The sequence below is a fragment of the Notolabrus celidotus genome, chromosome 4 (genome assembly GCF_009762535.1).
Source record: "Notolabrus celidotus isolate fNotCel1 chromosome 4, fNotCel1.pri, whole genome shotgun sequence".
NCBI classification, from domain to species: Eukaryota; Metazoa; Chordata; class Actinopteri; order Labriformes; family Labridae; genus Notolabrus; species Notolabrus celidotus.
Window position 1 is genome coordinate 15,173,305 of NC_048275.1, and position 19,164 is coordinate 15,192,468.

A 19,164-nucleotide genomic window follows, 5' to 3' on the forward strand; every position below is an offset into this window, starting at 1 on the left:
TGAACTACAATTTCTGTACCCCCCCCATGTTTCTGTTCGTTTAGATTAAAAAAGAATTGGAATAGAAGAGCTAAACAGCACACCTAGAGGTGCTAAGGAGAAAGAAGAAACTTCAAGAGAGACAAAGCTTGAGGAAAACAGCTAAATTAAGGCTAATAGGCTCAAACTGCCTCCAAATCATAAGAATAAATTGCTCTCTCGCCTTCACCGCTGAACAATCCTAACTTTGGATGCAGTGGGGAGCACACAGATTGACTTAAAGCCACATTATTGCACAGACCCTATGTCCCATATAACCAGGTTGTGGTGGTAAGAAGACTTGATATTGTACACTGCCATGTGGCCTTGATGCTTTCTGCTTTTTGAAGTCTGCTCAGTTCAAACATAACTGTGTGCACATGAAAAGCAGCTCTTATTTTTCCTGATAATTCAGTTTATGCCAACCTAAATAAAGCAGCATTGTTGCAAATGAAAGCAGGCATTATGGCTGAACAATCCTAACTTTGGATGCAGTGGGGAGCACACAGATTGATGCACATACCCTATGTCCCATATAACCAGGTTATGGTGGTAAGAAGACCTAATATTGTAAACTACCATGTGGCCTTGATGCTTTCTGCTTTTTGAAGTCTGTTCAGTTCAGACATAACTGTGTGCACATGAAAAGCAGCTCTTACTTTTCATAATAATTCAGTTTATGCCAACCTAAATAAAGCAGCATTGTTGCAAATGAAAGCAGGCTGAACAATCCTAACTTTGGATGCAGTGGGGAGCATACAGATCGACTTAAAGCCACCTTAATGCACAGACCCTATGTCCCATATAACCAGGTTGTGGTGGTAAGAAGACCTGATATTGTAAAGTGCCATGTGGCCTTGATGCTTTCTGCTTTTTGAAGTCTGTTCAGTTCAGACATAACTGTGTGCACATGAAAGCAGCTCTTACTTTTCATAATAATTCAGTTTATGCCAACCTAAATAAAGCAGCATTGTTGCAAATGAAAGCAGGCATTATGTGTGTTATTTGTTACTCTCCTGCAGTATTGATAATGAGGATTTATTATGGCACAGTTGACAATGAATGCAATGTGCATGCGTTAGTGGGAGGGATTATCCACCAAGTAGGGCAAGTGGCTGAGGCTAAGGACTGCAATTCCATCGAGCCTAGTTCATTTCAGTCACCCGCTCAGTGCACAGACGGGACAAGGAGAACAGTTTCAGCGCTGCCTGTTTGTCAAAGCCCCCCTTAAAAATATCCTGAAGTGAAAATGGTAAAGTACATGCGACAGCACATCGAGCTGAAACCCGAAGAGGTCCTGTCGGGGTCTGATGCGTCCATGGACCAGCAGGATTTCGGAGAGATGTCCGACTATTCTTTCAGCGACGTTTTATACTCCAAATGTTCCGCAATGGACCAAATCGGCACTTTTATGAAGAACGTGCAAGTGCTGCTCGATGCAGCACATTACATAGAAAATATCGAGAAGAACAGTGGAAGTAAGTAAACACGGGCTGTAGGGGATATTAACACGTAATGCGCCGAGCAGACAACAATAGAGGCGAAGGCGACAAAAGACGCGCAGCGGACAGATGAGCTGGCCCGACAACAGCCAATAATATTTCACCTGCTTCTGGAAAAACTGTCTTATAGTCGAGGATGCAATTTTTAAAATACTATGAAATGGAAAGAAGTTGAAAAAGGTGCCTTCATTTTGAATTCAGGAAGCATTTGCATCGCCTGAGACAGATTTTATTACAATAGCCTGCAGCTGAATGATCTGCTCCCATTAAAGCTGGTCTCATGCAGACCATGGCTGATATCAAAAGGAGCATGATGTGGTGTATTACTAATGATACAAACAGTCACATATGTGGACATTTAGGTTAATACATGTAGATATTATGGTGTTTGAGACTCCAAATTCCACTTTAATCTCATATTTCTGAACTATATCCCGGTGATTCTGTGTAAAATGTCGCTTCCTCTTATGTATATGGCATTAGTGGATGATGTTGCATGAAAAGCTGCACTTTATTTTTAATTTCCACGAAAGAAAGATCCAGTTTTAAGCCCTCCTATCATTCACTGAGGCAGCTGCTGCTTCCTTGTATGTGTTGTTCACATGGTTTCCACATGGAACAAATTGTAAAGTTTTCATTGGTCAGGGCACATGTTCCCAGCACGAGAGTCACCGCAGACAGCCAATCACGCGCAGGTTCAAGTCTGACGTCGTATGTTACTGGGATAGAAGGATCATGGGAAGTGTAGGCTACATTTCTGGACACATGGAGAATACTGTGAAATATATGTGTTTTAAAAGAGTGTTCTTGATTTTATATCATATCAACATACTCTAGCTAACATACAGAAGTGGAGCCTACATGTTATTGATCATATAAAATGAAAAACTCAATCCAAATGTATATTTTGAAACAATCTATCACACTGACTTTTAGTTTTCTGAGCTTAACTCAAACATGTGTTCTTTCTTGTCACACATTTGAAATGTGATTTACAATTCAGGCTAAACAAGGTCACATCTACCATGCAAATCCAAGCACTCACGAGGCCTATTGCTTGTGGCACATTTGTAAAAAATCTGTACAATCTATGTAATCCTCTTGATCTCTTCCATCCACCAGAATGTGAGCACGGCTATGCTTCCACGTATCCTGCAGGCCAGACTGCACATCAACAGAAACAGCGCAAATTCAAGAACAGGAAACTAGACAACATTCACAACAGGTAGGTGCATGAATCCTCCAATTATAGGTCAATGTAGATGTAAATACCATGCCACATTTATTTATATAACTGGATTGGTTTGTGCATACTGATTGTATAACATGTTGCATTTTGCATCATTAAGGCTTGTATAACAGTCTCTATACATTTTCAATTTCAACAGATCAGCACACAATGAACTGGAAAAAAATAGGTGAGTGCTACAGGACTGCAGAAGTTATCTGTGAGCATGTTTATGATAAGAACTTCTGTAAAATGTAGAGGCTACACTGAAGAGAAACACTGAAGAAAGTGTTACGTGACTAGAGCAGACGTGTTAGACTTCTTCTTTCATCTAACATCAATCAACTTTGAAGATGCTTAGCAAGTTAAGTTTGAAATGAGCTCATGCAAAAGTCATACTGAGAGAAAATGGAATTTCTACAGGATGTAAAATACTTTAGCAAATGAGGTACAAATTGAGTTTATCTTTAAGAGCCAGCTGTCTCAAAATGGAGCTTCAAGCTGATAAACCAAAAGCTCTCTGCATCCTGTCACAATTTCACATCTTGTGAGCAGTATTTCATAACTAGATGCCCTGTGTTTCCACATATATATCAGCTTTTGATCATCACAGGACCTCAGAAAAGGCTTCTTCAAGTCAACGACTTGGACATTCCTCTTTTGTATATTACAGCAGTGTGCATTTTGCAAGGCAAATAAAAAGGAGGTGTGATGCAGCTTCAGTGGCAGCATTGTTCCTGGTGGACATGCAGACATCTCCCCAGTCAGCAAATGGGAACCGTCTGTTTCCAGACAACAGGGCTCCTTCCTGAGAGATACTCCACTGCAAATCTTACAGCAGCTTGCTTCTATTGCTCCAGGATGAGGCAGCATCTGCTCTGAGTGGGAAACAAATGTCAGGACACATTTATTCTAAAATTAAATGCCCAGTCTTTGACAGAAAACCACATGTGTGAGAGTGTTGGTGTTAAGAGATGGTGAGAAAAAACACATCTTTGAGAGGAGGGCTGCTTTCATATTGGACTATTTTTTTTTTATAAATTCAAAATGGTGGCCAATGCAGAGAGAAGAGATGACATCATAACTTGACCTACATTTTTACTCCATTATTTGAAGGAGTAGTGAGTGTCCTTTTCTGCATTCATCAGACCACAGGCTCAGAGGCCTTGGTGGATCTGAAACTGGATCTGGGGCCAGAGCGATCCATATATGTACAAATGCAGGAGTCAGATAATGGGGTCAGCTAGCAGAATGGATAAACAGATAAATCAGGTGCTTGAAATCCTCAATTGTTTCATTGCTCATCAGTGGATAAATGGTATAGATCAGGACTAATCCAATTGCTGTTTGGATTAATGATTACAAATCAAATTCAGTGAGCAGGATATATTTAACCATCCCTTTACCAGGATCATTTCAGAGTACGCTTATACATTAGTATGCAAATTCCCACTTAATGTTTCCTGTAATATATTATTTATGTATGATGCACATTTCTGCATGTATTCTATATCACAAGACAAACAACCCTTTATCATTGTGTCTCCTCCAACAGACGAGCACATCTCCGCCTGTGTTTGGAGAGGTTGAAGTCATTGATCCCTCTGGGACCAGACTGCAGTCGCCACACCACGCTGGGACTGCTCAACAAGGCCAAAGCACACATCAAGGTGTGGTAGTCTCAGGCTTTCCTTGTAACATTATACCAGAAATGGGGGGTGAGATCTGAGCTCAGAAGTGGCTACATGCTAATGGCTGAATTGACAGCAGCAGTAGCAACACAGTCATGATCGGTCACCCTGACACTAAAGCAGCTGAATGGAAATCAGCTGTCCTTGAATGTATCATTTACTCATGTGTTATTCCTCTATTCCATTTTTCTAAAAGCATCAGATGCTGCTTTACTGTAAATGCATTTAATCGCACATGCTTGAATGTTGCACAAAAATGTTCTCACATATACTGAGAGATACAAGATATGAAGTGCTGCTGTGAGTTTCAATGACTGAAATCATATTGGCAGTGGAGGATTACAAAGGGTGACTTGGATACCCAAGGGAGGGACAAAAGGTGCATTCCGACCAAGAGTTCCGGGGTCTTTTAGCCCCCAGAACTACTTTCCCCGGAACTAAAAGCTTCCTGTGCCCGCATTGTTGTCTGCGTTCCAACTGCAGGCTGAAGTCCTGGGTAGATGGTGCAAATCAGGCCAGTGACGTATGGAGAAAAAAAATTATATTAAATAATATTTTGAAATCTTAATAAAAAACTAAACTAGTATGCATTCAAAGGAACTCCCTCTCTGCTTCAACAACTGTGTGAACTCCACAAACACTGTTACGTTCAACCGAAAGTCCCAGGACCTTTGAAAAGTACTACCCCCCAAGCACATCAGGGGGGAGATTATGAACTAAATTTAGACCCTGGTTCCTCCGGTTGAAACGCACGCAGTTCCAGGGTAAAGTCCCTAGTTCCGGGGCAAAGTTCCTGCAGTGGAAAAACGCCTAAAGGCTCCTTTTGGTACCTGAATCAGACTCAGTTTAGAGCCATAGTGATGGCGTACAAAAAGCCGTCCCACTCAATGGAATTCCGTTTTTTTCTTTATAAAGTTATATTTCGGCTTTTTTGCTTTTATTGGACAGGGCAGTTGAAGAGAAACAGGAAATGTGGGGAGTAGAGAGTGGGGGAGGACATACAGCAAATGGTTGAGGCTGCAAGTCAAGCCAGTGACTACCGCAACAAGGACTATCTGTACATGGGGCGCATGCTCAAACTGCTACGCCAACTAGTGCCCCAGTTGTTTTTTAATTATTAACAAAACTGCATTGTAGTCTTCTAGCTCTTACACTTGATGACCCACAGTCTCTTGTTCCTCTCTAAGATGCAGGCTGCTATTCTGGACAGAAAGTTTCTGTGATGCTCACAGAGCAGCTCCACTGTCTACACAGATAGATTGATATTTAGACTGCAATTAAATTGAACTTTGATATTATATACACACTTGTTTTGCTGCCAGTTGACATGATATAAACTTAAGATAAGGAGCAGGAAAGTCTGAAATAGCTAGCATGTTTTTGGCGGGTATGGTTCACGTCCAGTTCTAAAACAAACGCTAAGCCTTGTTTGTTGCAAACTAACACCAGTTTGGTTCTTATTAGCTCTCGTGCCTCAAATTGGAGTTGAGTTGGTTGAGTTAGATTCTATTGATGGAGATGAAAAGAAGGGCTTTCACAGGTACTTCTATACAATCAGCATTCATTGAACTGCACCCTGAGGAACTCGTTCTGAGGATATCATGGTACCATTGGGTAGTTTTTGGTTTTCCCTTTGTATGTTGCCAGGCCTTTTGTAGCAGGGTGAGCCTTGGTAAATCTTTTATAGAGGGCTTGTTTTTTTATAAACTAAAAGTTAATGTCAGTAATACTCTGATGTTGATGTTACACCTGCCAGCATGAATGAACCACTTTGTGAATCTATACTACTCAATATCGATGATAGGCAAAATGATATGGGAGCGTCAGAGCATCCACAACTCAACACTTTAGCTTCCCTGATGGCCGCAGTCAGAGCCAGAGGAGCTTTTCTTTGTTGGAAATATTGGCTTTTTTTTTTTTTTTTAAAGCCCAGTCTGTGAAGGCTTCAGCAGTGAGGGGCAGCTGATGGATGATTGAGGGCTGCAACAATCCTAGCATCAGTCTGTGGGAGTTCTTCACAGAGTGGGGTTATGGATAAAACACCCATGATGTCAACGTGTGACTTTGGAGTTCCCTGTTTGAGGTCCAGGAAATGTGGCTCTTGGATGTTGCTGTGTTTTATTTTTGGAACCAGAGGTTGTATATGAGAGTTAAAGGGTGGTGCAGGCGCAGCATTAATGTATGTTTGAAGGGAGCCCCACTTATTAAGACATGTTGACCGTATGGGATTTGCATTAGTATCTTCTATGTGTATGCTGTACAAAGAAATAATTCTCTTTATCTAGACTCGAAAATCAATGAGAGCAAAGCCCTCATTTACTATGACGTCGAGCATATAAAGGAAACACTAAAATGCGAAATAAGAAAATAAATTGTATCACTTAAAAGATTGACAATCAGTTAAAAACAGACAAAGATGTTAAAACAAAGTCAGTATAAACAGGTGTAATCAGATCATCAGGCTTATACACTTTGAGAAACTTAAAAAACTAAATTCACACACGGGCTGAAATTATTGTGCAATGCACTCTGGGTAGTGAAGTCAAATGAGTCTGCATGATTTTTCTTCCCACACCCCTTCTCTGTAGAGATGTCCCTTAAGCCACAGTGTTAGTGAAGAGGATAATAAGGAAGAAGTTACACCCAATGTCGATTGAGGCAATCACAAATAAACAGATTTCAGAAGAGGGACCCATATGACCTCACTACCCAGAATTCATTGATTCATATTTCTAAATATACATATATATATTTTAGAGGTGTGGAAAAATATGGATACAGCAATATATCGCAATACTTTGACCTCCGATATAATATCAATATTTTAACTCTTAATGTCGATTTTTTGTAAAAAGAAATTAAAAAAAATATATTTTAGCCGAGTTGGAACTAAAATACGACTTCAGTATTTCAAAAACAATATAGTGGAAAAGTTGTTTTCAATCAAATAGTTTTGACTTAATTTGTCCTTTCAATTTTTTAGTAATATTGTGTGATTTACATATACACCATCTCTATTTTTTCTTAGTTAACTGTCTAGAATATCACAATATATCACAATATTGTGATATTGTGATACTATTGTATCGTGACCCAAGTATCGTGATGCGTCTTGTATTGTGAGGTTCTTGCCAATACTCACCCCTAATATATATATATATATATATATATATATATATATATATATATATATATATATATATATATATATATATATATATATATATTTTTTTTTTTTTTATTAATTAATTAAAAGGTACTAATGTTGATTCAAGAAGGTCAATATGTGTTAATATGCCAGGCTCCCTTGAGGCACCAAGGCTTTCAAGCACATTTCTCTGTTTGCTCAGACATTTAGAGATTCAACAGGGGAGACAGAAGACATGAGCTTTGAATGGCAGCTAATGCAAAACAGAATATGTCATGGTGAAGAGTCGGACATTTAAGACTTATTTCAGTAACACTGCTATAGCATGAGTCCCCTATTTTACTCGAGTCAAGGTGAAATTAAGTTACTGGTGTGAAGTGAATGGATATATTAATGAGGTTCAAAGTGCATCTTTGGACCTCTACTTTTTCGATATCTTACAAAGCACCACTAGGTAAGCTTTGTGCAGTATGCATGCTTTATATTAAACCTTTTATCGCCACAAATGAACCAAAAATTAGCCAAGAAGGCAGAAATAAATTTTCTATCTTACCCCAAACAAGATCTTGCACTTATATCCGCCTCACACAGAGACCACAGCTATTCCTCAAGAATTCCCACCAGCAGCAACGCGCTTTCCTTGTGTGTTGAATAATGTATCATCTGGCACAGGAGGCGTAACATTTGACAGCAGCTACAACTACACATTAACCTCACATCACTGCATACGAGACAAGCTAACCCGCCCCAATGAGTATAGAATGTAAATCTAGGGAACATCTCGAGAAGTGTAGTCTTAATGGTGACGTTTAATTATATATGATTCATCTCAGCACACAGTGTGGCACATTGATAGGATTCATTTTGTGAATTTTTTAAAATAAAAACAAGTTAATTAACTCTTCTGATTTTCCCTCTTGTCAGAAACTTGAGGAGACGGACCGGAGGAGTCTGCACCAGCTGGAGATCTTAGAAAGGGAGCAGAGGCACCTTCAGAGGCAGCTAGCCCAGCTGCAGACTCATGGAGAGAGGGAGCGGGTCCGTACAGATAGCCTGGGCTCCCACACGGAGTCTGAACACTCAGAGTCTGACAGAGGTGAGTGTGCAAATCAAAGCATTTATCCAAGGGTAAACTTTGGTGTATCATTACGGTTTCTACTTCTAAAGTGTTGGCATAAACGTGAATACAAGCACAGTCATAGACTTGAATGATTCATAAAAACTTAACCGTACTGTTTGTTTGTTTTTTGAGCAGAGGAGATTGAAGTTGATGTGGAAAGCACTGAGTTCTCCCATGGAGAATTGGACAGCATAAGCACCAGTGGTGCGAGTGACCTGGATGACCACAGCAGCCGGCAGAGCTCGGCCAGCGATGAGGGCTACTCCACCTGCAGTCTAAAACTGGCCTTCTCTGCTTAAACCACCAGCCTATACTTTCACTACAGCTGCAGTCTCAATGGCTTTCACCTTTCAAAGTACCAGCCTTCAGCTCCATTCTCCCTCTCAGTTTGTGTTAACCGTCTCCAGAAGAACCAGTCTCAACCCCACCTGTATCCGTCAAATCAAAGGTCTACACCAACCCGTAAACCAGCCTTAAGTCCAACTCAGTCTAAAAGTGAAAAATGTCTCCTTCCAAGAGCCACAGGCTCCTTTGCATCAGTCAACTGAAAAGCCTCAAATTTAACTTCTCTGGCAATAAAAAGTTTCCACATTTCAGAGTTGACTTAACCAATCACCTGAATGACCCTTGACCCATTACCAGCTTGAATTTACTATACCTGCACTCAATAGTGATCCTCTAAAAAGGACCCCGTGATTGCACCAGTGTCCAAACTGAAGGGAAAAGTCAACCTTTAGTGAAGTTAATCCTTTGAAACCAGCAAAAACACTAACACACCCAATACCAGCTAGAAGCTCACCATTGGGAACGTTTGCTCCATTTGCCTTGTAAAAACATTGTCCCTTTTCTTTGGATGATAAATCCAGACAGCACTTCTTGTCAGTGTGCGAGTCAGTGGCAAGGGCTACAATGTCTGCATTCCAAAATGTTTATTACACTTCTATCACCTCTGCTTTAGGAGCCACAGCTATCATTTCTTATTATTATTAACGTGGCATCCCCAGCTCTTGACTGAGACAGTCAATCCAAACAGGAGGTGAAATCCACTTTTGTTCTAATTTATTTTGCATATGATTATAGTATTTATTTTTGGTATATTTAATTTTTCTGTAGCTAGTTCTTGGTCATGCTTGAATGGAAGAAAACCTTTGCTCTTTCCTTGTCATGTTTTTAAAAAAAAAATGTTTACCAAATAATCCCCACGGCTACAAGTTTAATGCATTTCTAAATGATGTTTGTTGAAAGAATAACAAATCTCTTTCACACTGTGCATAAATTCCATTTTATTTAAAGAGTAATAAGCTATCCCGCACTTGTCCAAGCACAAGGCTAAAGCAATAACGCATCTAGTTTTATTCTATCTTAAACGTTGGCTGCGTTTAGCACACTATTTTGTCCGTCCAACACGAAATTGCTGTTTGCTAGTTTTCAACTTGCTCAAGTAGTTATTAATGATCAGCCGTAATATGATTGTAATTGATTTTTAAAAAAAAGAAGCTATGGTGCATGTGTGTTGAATGTAGCTTGTCTAATCATGGTGTAATGTGCTTTGGATTGACAAGTCTTAAAAATGTCTGTAGCATGAAGAACATAAACACTACAGAACACCAATTTTTGGTTTATACTTCAATGTTTAATACTGTATCTTTTATATTGTTGCAGATAAAGAACAAGCTCAAATCCTTGATTTGAAGACTTCCCGTGAGTAATTCAATGTATACTTGACATAGAATTTCACTACTGACCTGTCAAAATCCATCAAAACCAAATAAGACATTTATCTGCATTTTTCTGGTCTAAGTCCCAATCAATTACCACCAAATTGTGTCTTAACATGGGTATATGACTCTTGCACAAAGTTCCTTGTTACAGGTCTTTTCATTCCCCAACCTTTTTTGGGAAACTTTAAAATGCACTATGAAAAAGACTTGTGTTAAGAAGGTATGTCAAAGCACACTCCAGAATGTTTTCTCTTGTGCTCAATCAGCCATCAGAGGTGACTTTTTTGCAAAACGTGCTGCTGGTCCCCTGCTAGTACTTTGTAACAGTTCCTGACAACTGTCCCTGGAATCTCAATAAACCTCTACCACCCAGACATAAAGTAGTGTTGTCCTGTTTTTATCATTTTCTGTTGTTATTCTACAATAAATGTTCAGAAACAAAGTGCCTAGTAATAGTTGGTAGTTGTTTTTCCAGCCTTTTTCAAAGAAAATTTGTCCTATAAAAAAAGCTTTGTAGTCCACAGTGTATTCTAAATATATTAGACCAAGATTATCATGTGACATGAAAAAATAAAACAAAAGGTGACTGAAAAAATGAGTTGTATTAACATTTTCAGCATCCTGCTCAAGAAATGGATGTATTAACAAAAAGGTACAAATGTTTACTGCCACCTACAGGACCTGACAGGACCAGCCTAAATATATAGAATCTGAAACAGGCAAAAAAAAGTGGAAGCAATTACATTAAAAAAACTGAAAACAAAACAATGTTTATTTCGCTGTTGTATATATACAGAAATTAAAATGTAAATTCAGCCATCTCAAATCACCATCATTATAAATACTCAGTGTGTAACGAGCCAGCCTGGAATTTCCACACCTACTCTACAGATGGTTCTTTATACACATCTTAGCAGGTATTTGGCCTCAGTGAAACCTGGACACCAACAAGTAAACTCTACTGCTGTTCAACAACATCACTGCCTGTTTTCACATAACAGGCGTTCCAGGAAAGGCTTATATCCTCTCCATTTGGATTTTTGTTGCTGTACCTACATAATATATAAGAAAACTACATCAATATTTCAAACAATGGTGTGCAAGCAATTCCTTTCGAAGCTTTCTTTACTTGAGAAACTTAAACCATGTATAAACACAATGGAAAGCACCGATACAGCTTGTATTCAGTGGATTATTTTATACATAATAAATCAGGTCACTGGGGCATTAGATGTCTGACGTTGTATTTTGACGTGTCATGGTACTGGGTCATGGGCTTGTCTGCAATACCACATGTTCCTACTCCCACCTTTCCGTTTACACTTTCTGGAGATGCAAATATGCTCCTCTTTACCTGCAAACAGAGAAGAAGTGAGTAAATACCAGTTTGTTACTTTCACTTGAATGCCCACCACCACCACCTCATGTGTTCACATAATGGTCCTTATCATGATAACAGGATAAACACATATTGTATTGTATGTATTCAATCATTGGTACCCCAATGCACCATGGGTTTCACAGTGCTATCCTAAAACAGTCCTCTAAAAACAGAACATACCTGTCCTTTCTTGTTCTTTGAGTAGGCTTTGTTGTTGAACTGTTGCCACTTTGACTTCTGCTCCTCCCTTTCTTGCTCCAGCTCCTTCATCCTCGCGACCTTCTTCTGGGCTTTCTTCTTCTTATATTCTCTCTGCTCTGCTATCTGCTCTTTCCTAAACAGACAGGGAAGCAGCAGAATCTTGTTCATGGAGTACAAAACACAATCACACGTAGTTCTAATATTAGTGATTCCTTTGTAGAATATATATATATATATAACCTTTATCTTAACTGGAACATTAACTGAGGTTACCCTCGTTTACAGGGACGTCCAGTGACACACAAGTCAAAAACAAATTAAAAATTCAAGGTAAAAACAGAGGAAGTTGCACAAAGCAAAAGCAATGATAAAAATCGAGAAAATCCCATAAAACACACGGTGAAGCAAAGACATTCAATTAAAACAGTCGCAGAATGATACACAGTGGTTTGTGATCATGGTTTTGAATTGTATATGGTTTGGAAGACTGTTGATCTGGGGACCTGAAGTGTAAGAGTAATAGTAATATAAGATGGCAGTTTATAAACGAGGACATTGTCAATGAACAAAAGCCAATGTTTCTCACGTCTCTCTGCAAGAGAGGACCAACAATGTTTATCATATAATTGATAATGGTGAGTATCACAGCGATCACCAGTGATGAACCTGAGGGCTGAATGATAGACTGCGTCTAGAGGTTTCAGCTTGGAAACAGCAGCATGGCTATAAACTACATCGCCATAATCAAGAACTGATGAGAATTTTTTCCCCCCTTTTCTTTTCCAAATTTAAGTTCAATTTTAATTCCTTTTTTTTGTACTGTATCTATTTATTATTTTTATTTATTTCTTACTAATATATGATCTTGCTTCCCCCTTTGCTTACTTACACATGTTAAATAAATCTGGACCGACTGTGGAGTTGAAGGGAGGACTGGGTGGGACAAGGTGGGGCATAGAAGGGAAATGGAAACTTTAAATACTGCAGCAGCTGTTCTATGTTTATATATATATATATATATATATATATATATATATGTTTACCAGCAATGTGTGCTGCGAATAAAATGTATTATGGTAAAGTTTATGGAAAACTCAATAAAAAAAGTTAAGAACCGTAAGAAAACTGCTTCAATAATTTGCTTCCTACAGATCATTGGAAAGTTGGCTCTGTTTCTGTACAAGAAGCCAACTTTCCAGTTACAGTTAGCACACAAGATTAACAATATGAGATTTAAATGTCAGTTTCTCATCGAGCCAGATGCCAAGATATTTGTATTCTGTAACTCTTTCAATATCAGACCAATTCACAGTAGTTAGAATGTATCTTGAACAAGAATTAGTGGAACCATCAGTCCACTAACAAATTAAACATGGCTTTAACAGGTTAGCAAATTTCTAGTCAGTATGTAAAGGGTCAATTAGCCCTTAGTGAGGGCTTTGTTGTATTGGGTGCACACATATTGGATCACTCTCCTTGGCATGTATAGAAATTAACAGAAATATGCATCATGGTCCTACTCTTTTTAAGTCATCCCACCAGGAAACAAAACACACATGAGGCACTGTGGGGGTTGCACTTAAAGTGCTCACTTTGATTTCAAGCAACAAAGATTTCCAACCAGCCGTACCAGTAAACGGAGGTGTTGGTGCAACACTGCAAAATCCACTCCATGTAAGAGATATTCTGTCTCCAGAACTGCCATGTTTTCCTGTTTCAATATCAAATTCAGGGAAAACAACCAATGTGCCAAGTGATCAATTTGATCAACCAGGTACTGTTAAGAGTTCAAATCATTAATGTCACTTATTTAATAACCGGGCCAAATGCAAACGTGGGCCGACTGTGTTTGTGTATCCAAGTGTGAGTAGACGTTACTACAGCTGTAGCCGAGGGGTTTCTGTGAACAGGAAACCACGACACATAGAATACAGTACAGTCCCTCAAATTCACACCATGTTGAAGCAAATGCTATGTCATAATACTGTGTCATTATTATTTTTAGTGAAGCTTAGCAAAACTTTAGATCTTTTGCCAAGCTCTGCTATCATCTTCTTTGTTGATGTACTGTGTCACAAGTGATGTAATGTTATGCTGACAGAGCAGGTCCTGGCAGACTAGTTATGGTTTTCTGTGGACTGCAAAACACTCACTTAGGTTTAGTACTGAGAGAATTATGCTGCTACTGGGAACCAGATTGGAACCGAATTGCCTTATTGAATATTAGAAATGTGGAACTGGTTCCAAGTTGGAACTGGTTTTCAATACCAAAGCCTGCTATCTGATGCTAGATACTTTGAATTGAAGTCAAGGTAAAAGGGAGTTGGGCACTGGAACTTCCAAGGACAACAGGTGACAAAAATCTACCTTTTAAGAAACATGGGGTAAAGTACAGAAGACAATAAAGATAGCTTTTGAAGGTAAGAGTAGAAAAACAACTAGGCAAATGGCTATAAATAATGTCATGGAAGAAATGTATCATGGAAGAATATTTGCCACAAAAAACATTGCTCGGTTTTCAATGTTTTTAGTCTTTGGGGCCCTTGGATGGTTTTTTTGAGTTGGTCCATGGAACATTGAACAGGTCTCCAATAAATTGTGTGTTTTCTAAGAAACTGTTGTGTTATACTTGTGCTTGATAATTGTATTTTATGGTCTGATATTATTACAATTATAATATATCACGTATGTTTATAATGTCTTAAAATAGAAGAGTGTTTCTGTAGCAACACAAACAAAATAGAGGTCAGTAAAGTGTGAACATCTTTTTCTTCAGGGGCATTTTTTAAATGTTTTCCTCACTGCTTACTACGAAAAAATGGCATCTCGTTTGTCGTGGGATATAGCAGATTAGGATGCTTTTTTTACATTCCAGACCACCACTTAGTAGCTACAGGACAGATCAGGAGAGATATAAGACACCACTCAGTTCACAGGGACTGAAAATACAAAGACAAATCTGATGTTTTTCAACAAAGCTCTAATTCCAGGTCCACTCTGTCCACATTTTCATCTGAAAACAAGCGTCAGAGATTATGTAGGCTATAGTGTCATCTGGTAATTTCTCTGCCAGTAAAGGCTGATTTATACTTCTGCGTCGAATCGACGGCGTAACCTACGCCGTAGGTCCGCGTAGCTCCCGTACCTACGCAGAGGCCTACGCACGTAGCTGACGTGCACCTCCTCCAAAATGTAACTACGCGTAGAGCCGACGCGGACCGCAAGCTCTGTGATTGGTCCGCTCGACGGCTTTGTCTTTCCCGCATTCACAGCACTTCCGGGGTCCCGGACATCGGCCACACATCGGCCGTGTATTTCATCTCCTCCTCTCTATTCTTCATGTAATCATGTCTGTATGATAAACAGCAACATGTATCAGCTGTAGATTAACATAACACGCTCTGAATCGATGTGGAAAAGTAAACAGAGATCGTAGCGGGACCGGAAGCAGGCGACCGGCTATCAGAGAGACCGCACTGCCCTCAGGCGTTTCGGCGGAGAATTGCTGCGCGACACAGACACACCGACGCACAAGTATGAGGGGCTCATGTCCGCGTCAGCCCCTGCTGCGTAGGGCGACGCAGAAGTATAAATCAGCCTTAAGCCTGATGTGTCTTTTTTCAGACTGGAATGATTGTTATTATTGACACAATAACCGAAATAGAAGCAGCAATAGCATTTATAATATATTTAGTTATATAACATAATATATATAAGTCCTTCCCTCATGCAAACCATATCATAAATAGTCATTCAACAAATTAACCAGACTGCTAACAGCTATTACCGTATCAGTCCAACAGCAAACAGTGACACCACATCTCGATCACACCTTGCCCGTGTTCTTTGAAACTGAATAAGTTGCTACAACTACCATCTGACAAAATCCACTCCGCACTTTGAAGTAATCATTTAATTTGGGTAACTACCCAGTTATTGCAATGCGTATGCTAGCTCAGGTATGCTGATGCTACCATTGTCTTCTCAATATCAAGTTTTAGACAGCGGTGTCCTTTAAAACTCATATCAAAATACAACACCTGGTGCAGAACACACACACACACCCTAAAAGTCTTGATAAGACATGAGCCGTCTTTCCATTTTGACCCAATGTAACTCATGTTTAACAAAGCTTATGTGCGCTTAGGTTGTCTACTTTGTACAGTCGATGGACAGTCACTTCCACTGTCGGACATCTTACCCTGTAGCAGTGATTTTAGGCATTTTAGGTAGGCAGAGTTGATAACCTTTAAAACAAGATTTTTTGTTCATACCTTGATTTCGGCTTGCCACCCCCTTCCTCATCAGAACGTCTCCCCTCTTCCGATGCTTTGAGGTTCTGGAGAGGAATCACTTCAGCATTCCCGTATCCAGCGAAGGTAACAGCTGCAGTGCCATTCTCCCGGTCTATCTCTTCAATCTCGGCCTCATACACCCTGAGAAAGAATCACGTCTGTAAGCAGGTGAGTATGAGCCAAAGACTCAAGCTCTACAAAAATCCTAATTTGCCAAATTCTGACTTTTGGTGTGCAAACAAAACATGCATCAAACAGAGATGACAGTTGGGTTTCTCTCCAGGGTCAAAATGCACCAAATCACTTTCAAGTTTTACATACACCATCAGAAGTGACACAAAGTTTATTTAATCTTGATGAATTTGAGTAAATTATTAAGAAACGTCCGGGACATAGTTCACTAAAATTTAAATCCAATGCAAACACAGCACTAAATTGACATTGAATTACATGCTTTAAGTTGAAGAGGCTGATGTTACTCACTGTCCGTCCTGATTCCAGACAGCCATACACCTGTCCCCCACTTTCCAGCCGAGCTTAACAGGAACTGTTTCTGCGCCATTGGTGCTGGAAGCACTTTCCGCGGGTTGAGACGTCAGGAGATCTTTTGTTAAGTCTATGACTTCCTATGAAAGAAACAGTCGAAAGGGAAGCCAGATGTTCATTGAGTGTATGAAATAATTCCTAAAAGCAGTATATTTCAGTGAACAGTAAAAGAAAGAAAGAAATGGGTTGTTCGTTAATTAAATCATACATGAATCCAGAAAACAGAGAACATGAGCTCCACAATGAACATACACTCAAAAGTGACCCGTTTAACACTAGTTAGGATCAAATAAAGTATTTCTGATCGTATCTTATATCTTAGTGAAAGACCTTAAAGTCAAAGGTTTGATGAATTAGTTATTTTCTATGCATTCTTTATCATGTTTTCTATCCCGACTTAAACTGCATAACTCAAAAAATGGAAGGAAAAACGTTCTTCACTGATGTGTAAATCTGAATGTGTAATCATCTTGTTTTGCAATTAATTTATTTCTGTTTTATATCGTTGTACAACGCTTTGAATTCCATTTGATTCCTAAGAAAGGTGCGATATGAATGAAAGTTGATTGATTGATTGCTGATCAGAATCAGCTTTACTTAAGGAATTGGAATGTGGTTTCACTCTGCGCTCCATGTACAAACCTGTAAATCTTTCTGGAGTTTAAGGAGATCTTCATTGTCCGGGTCGGTAGATAAGGCAACTTCCACTTGTTGTAGCTGAGCTTTGTAGTTGCTTAACTGTTTGACCAAGTCGTCCGACATCTGTGGGTTGTCAATAAAGAGCAGTTTACTAAAAATAAGTTGGCTAGCTGTATTAGCACGTTAGCATTCCTAAATGTAAACATCGTACATTAACATGGTACCGTACATTGTTATAGCCGCATTGCACATTTTCATAATGCGTATTAGCTTATATATAACATAACTAAAGCCGTGCCTACTCAAAATAAAAAGGAAAAGCACGGTTTGCTCAACAACATTCACATTAGCTTAAAGCTAATATGGTTAGCATGGTCATTTGGCCTTCTTCGTCGACGTCAATATATCAGCGAACGCACCAGGGCTGCTGGCACCTCTGAGTAACCGATGGATAGTCCGAAACAAAGAGTTGTTGTTGACCTTACCTTTGTATGAAGGCTCTTAGTTGATAAATACTGTTAGCTACTCGATAATGTGACAAAAAGACTGCCCGAAAGAACAACGGTGCCGTCTCCTTCCTCGAGTACACAAACAGCACACCGGAAACTAGTTGACGACTTCTCGCGAGATCACGAAGAGCGAGAACAGAGAACAGCGGCTCGTGGGCGTCTTCAGCGGCGAGTTCATTAATCCGTGTTATGCAGCTAGTATGCAAGTGTAGGTCAAACTGTCTGACCAAATCAGGCGATTATAACTTTAGCTACACTGAAGGACTTGTTTTTGATCTCGTATCTGACTGAGAATTAAATTTACAATGTATTGATTTCAGATTAATACAGAGACTCTGCAATTTTATTGACCATAGTCTGCTGTCTGCAAATAAATGTATTGCACAAAACTGGAAAGACACTAAACAGACCAAGTACCACCCATTGGTTAAATCAGATGTTGTCAACCATCCCATTAGAAAAAAACATATATCTAGAAAGCCAAAGAACATGTCATTGATAATGTTAAAAAACAATCCAACATTGCAGTCCCCAAATCCATGTACAAATGCAGATTCTTTCATTTTGTCTTAATATATGCCAACTGACCTTGATTTTATTTCTTTCAAATTGAATAGCCTTGTTTGATTTAGAGAAGCTTTGTTCATTCTATTTTGTATTGTTATTATTTTTTTCTTTCATTTTTGTTTAGTTATTGAGTTGTTACAATGTTACAATGTCATTTAGCAGACGCTTTTATCCAAAGCGACGTACATACGAGAACAAGAACAACGCAAGCAAAGATCTAGACAAGAGGAAACAAGAACAGTACGGGTAACAAAGTGCTTCAAGTCCATTTGTCCATGTGTTAAACCTTGAGATACAGCCATACAGCTGTGAAAGTTGGAAAATGATTAATGATAAAGCTGTATTTTTATGGTTATAAACTTCAATAAAAACACTATGGCAAAAAAATATGAGACTGTATTGACACCAGCTCTAATTTCACTAGACTAGCTAAATTTGGAAACTGGTGAGACATCCTAGGTGTCTGGCAAAATAACTTAAGATACATGACCATTTTTTTAATACCAGGCTTAGTATGAAGTGGTTGCAAGCATAAAATATGTTTGATCATCCAGCAGTTTAAAGAAATCATTCCCCTCTCTTTTTATTACATGATTTT

General features: G+C 39.1%; 2 protein-coding genes across 2 annotated transcripts; one reads left to right on the top strand and one right to left on the bottom strand.

Moving 5' to 3' along the window:
* Window positions 1-1,144: 1,144 nt before the first annotated feature.
* Window positions 1,145-10,833, top strand: LOC117811891 (max-interacting protein 1-like). Its single transcript, XM_034682387.1, has 6 exons — window positions 1,145-1,496; window positions 2,643-2,745; window positions 2,909-2,938; window positions 4,304-4,418; window positions 8,512-8,683; window positions 8,843-10,833. Exons 1-6 carry the CDS (start codon window positions 1,268-1,270, stop codon window positions 9,004-9,006), a joined length of 813 nt encoding a protein of 270 aa, XP_034538278.1. The 5' UTR covers window positions 1,145-1,267; the 3' UTR covers window positions 9,007-10,833.
* A 180-nt stretch (window positions 10,834-11,013) lies between these two features.
* On the bottom strand, window positions 11,014-18,150 carry smndc1 (survival motor neuron domain containing 1). The gene is made up of 6 exons (XM_034682388.1): window positions 17,976-18,150; window positions 17,494-17,613; window positions 16,789-16,931; window positions 16,285-16,446; window positions 11,990-12,143; window positions 11,014-11,782 (listed from the first exon to the last, which is right to left on the bottom strand). Exons 2-6 carry the CDS (start codon window positions 17,611-17,613, stop codon window positions 11,645-11,647), a joined length of 717 nt encoding a protein of 238 aa, XP_034538279.1. The 5' UTR covers window positions 17,976-18,150; the 3' UTR covers window positions 11,014-11,644.
* Between the last annotated feature and the right edge of the window lie 1,014 nt (window positions 18,151-19,164).

What these genes read in the sequence shown, in the direction of transcription:
- LOC117811891 (XM_034682387.1), top strand. Translation starts at nt 1,268, where the DNA reads ATGGTAAAGTACATGCGACAGCACATCGAGCTGAAACCCGAAGAGGTC. An exon ending in AGGCCAAAGCACACATCAAG is followed by an intron (nt 4,419 to 8,511) that starts GTGTGGTAGTCT and finishes CCCTCTTGTCAG; the next exon opens with AAACTTGAGGAGACGGACCG. An exon ending in ACACTCAGAGTCTGACAGAG is followed by an intron (nt 8,684 to 8,842) that starts GTGAGTGTGCAA and finishes TTTTTTGAGCAG; the next exon opens with AGGAGATTGAAGTTGATGTG.
- smndc1 (XM_034682388.1), bottom strand. Translation starts at nt 17,613, where the DNA reads ATGTCGGACGACTTGGTCAAACAGTTAAGCAACTACAAAGCTCAGCTA. An exon ending in GGTGGCAAGCCGAAATCAAG is followed by an intron (nt 12,144 to 16,284) that starts GTATGAACAAAA and finishes CTGTCTGTTTAG; the next exon opens with GAAAGAGCAGATAGCAGAGC. An exon ending in CAAAGAACAAGAAAGGACAG is followed by an intron (nt 11,783 to 11,989) that starts GTATGTTCTGTT and finishes CTCTGTTTGCAG; the next exon opens with GTAAAGAGGAGCATATTTGC.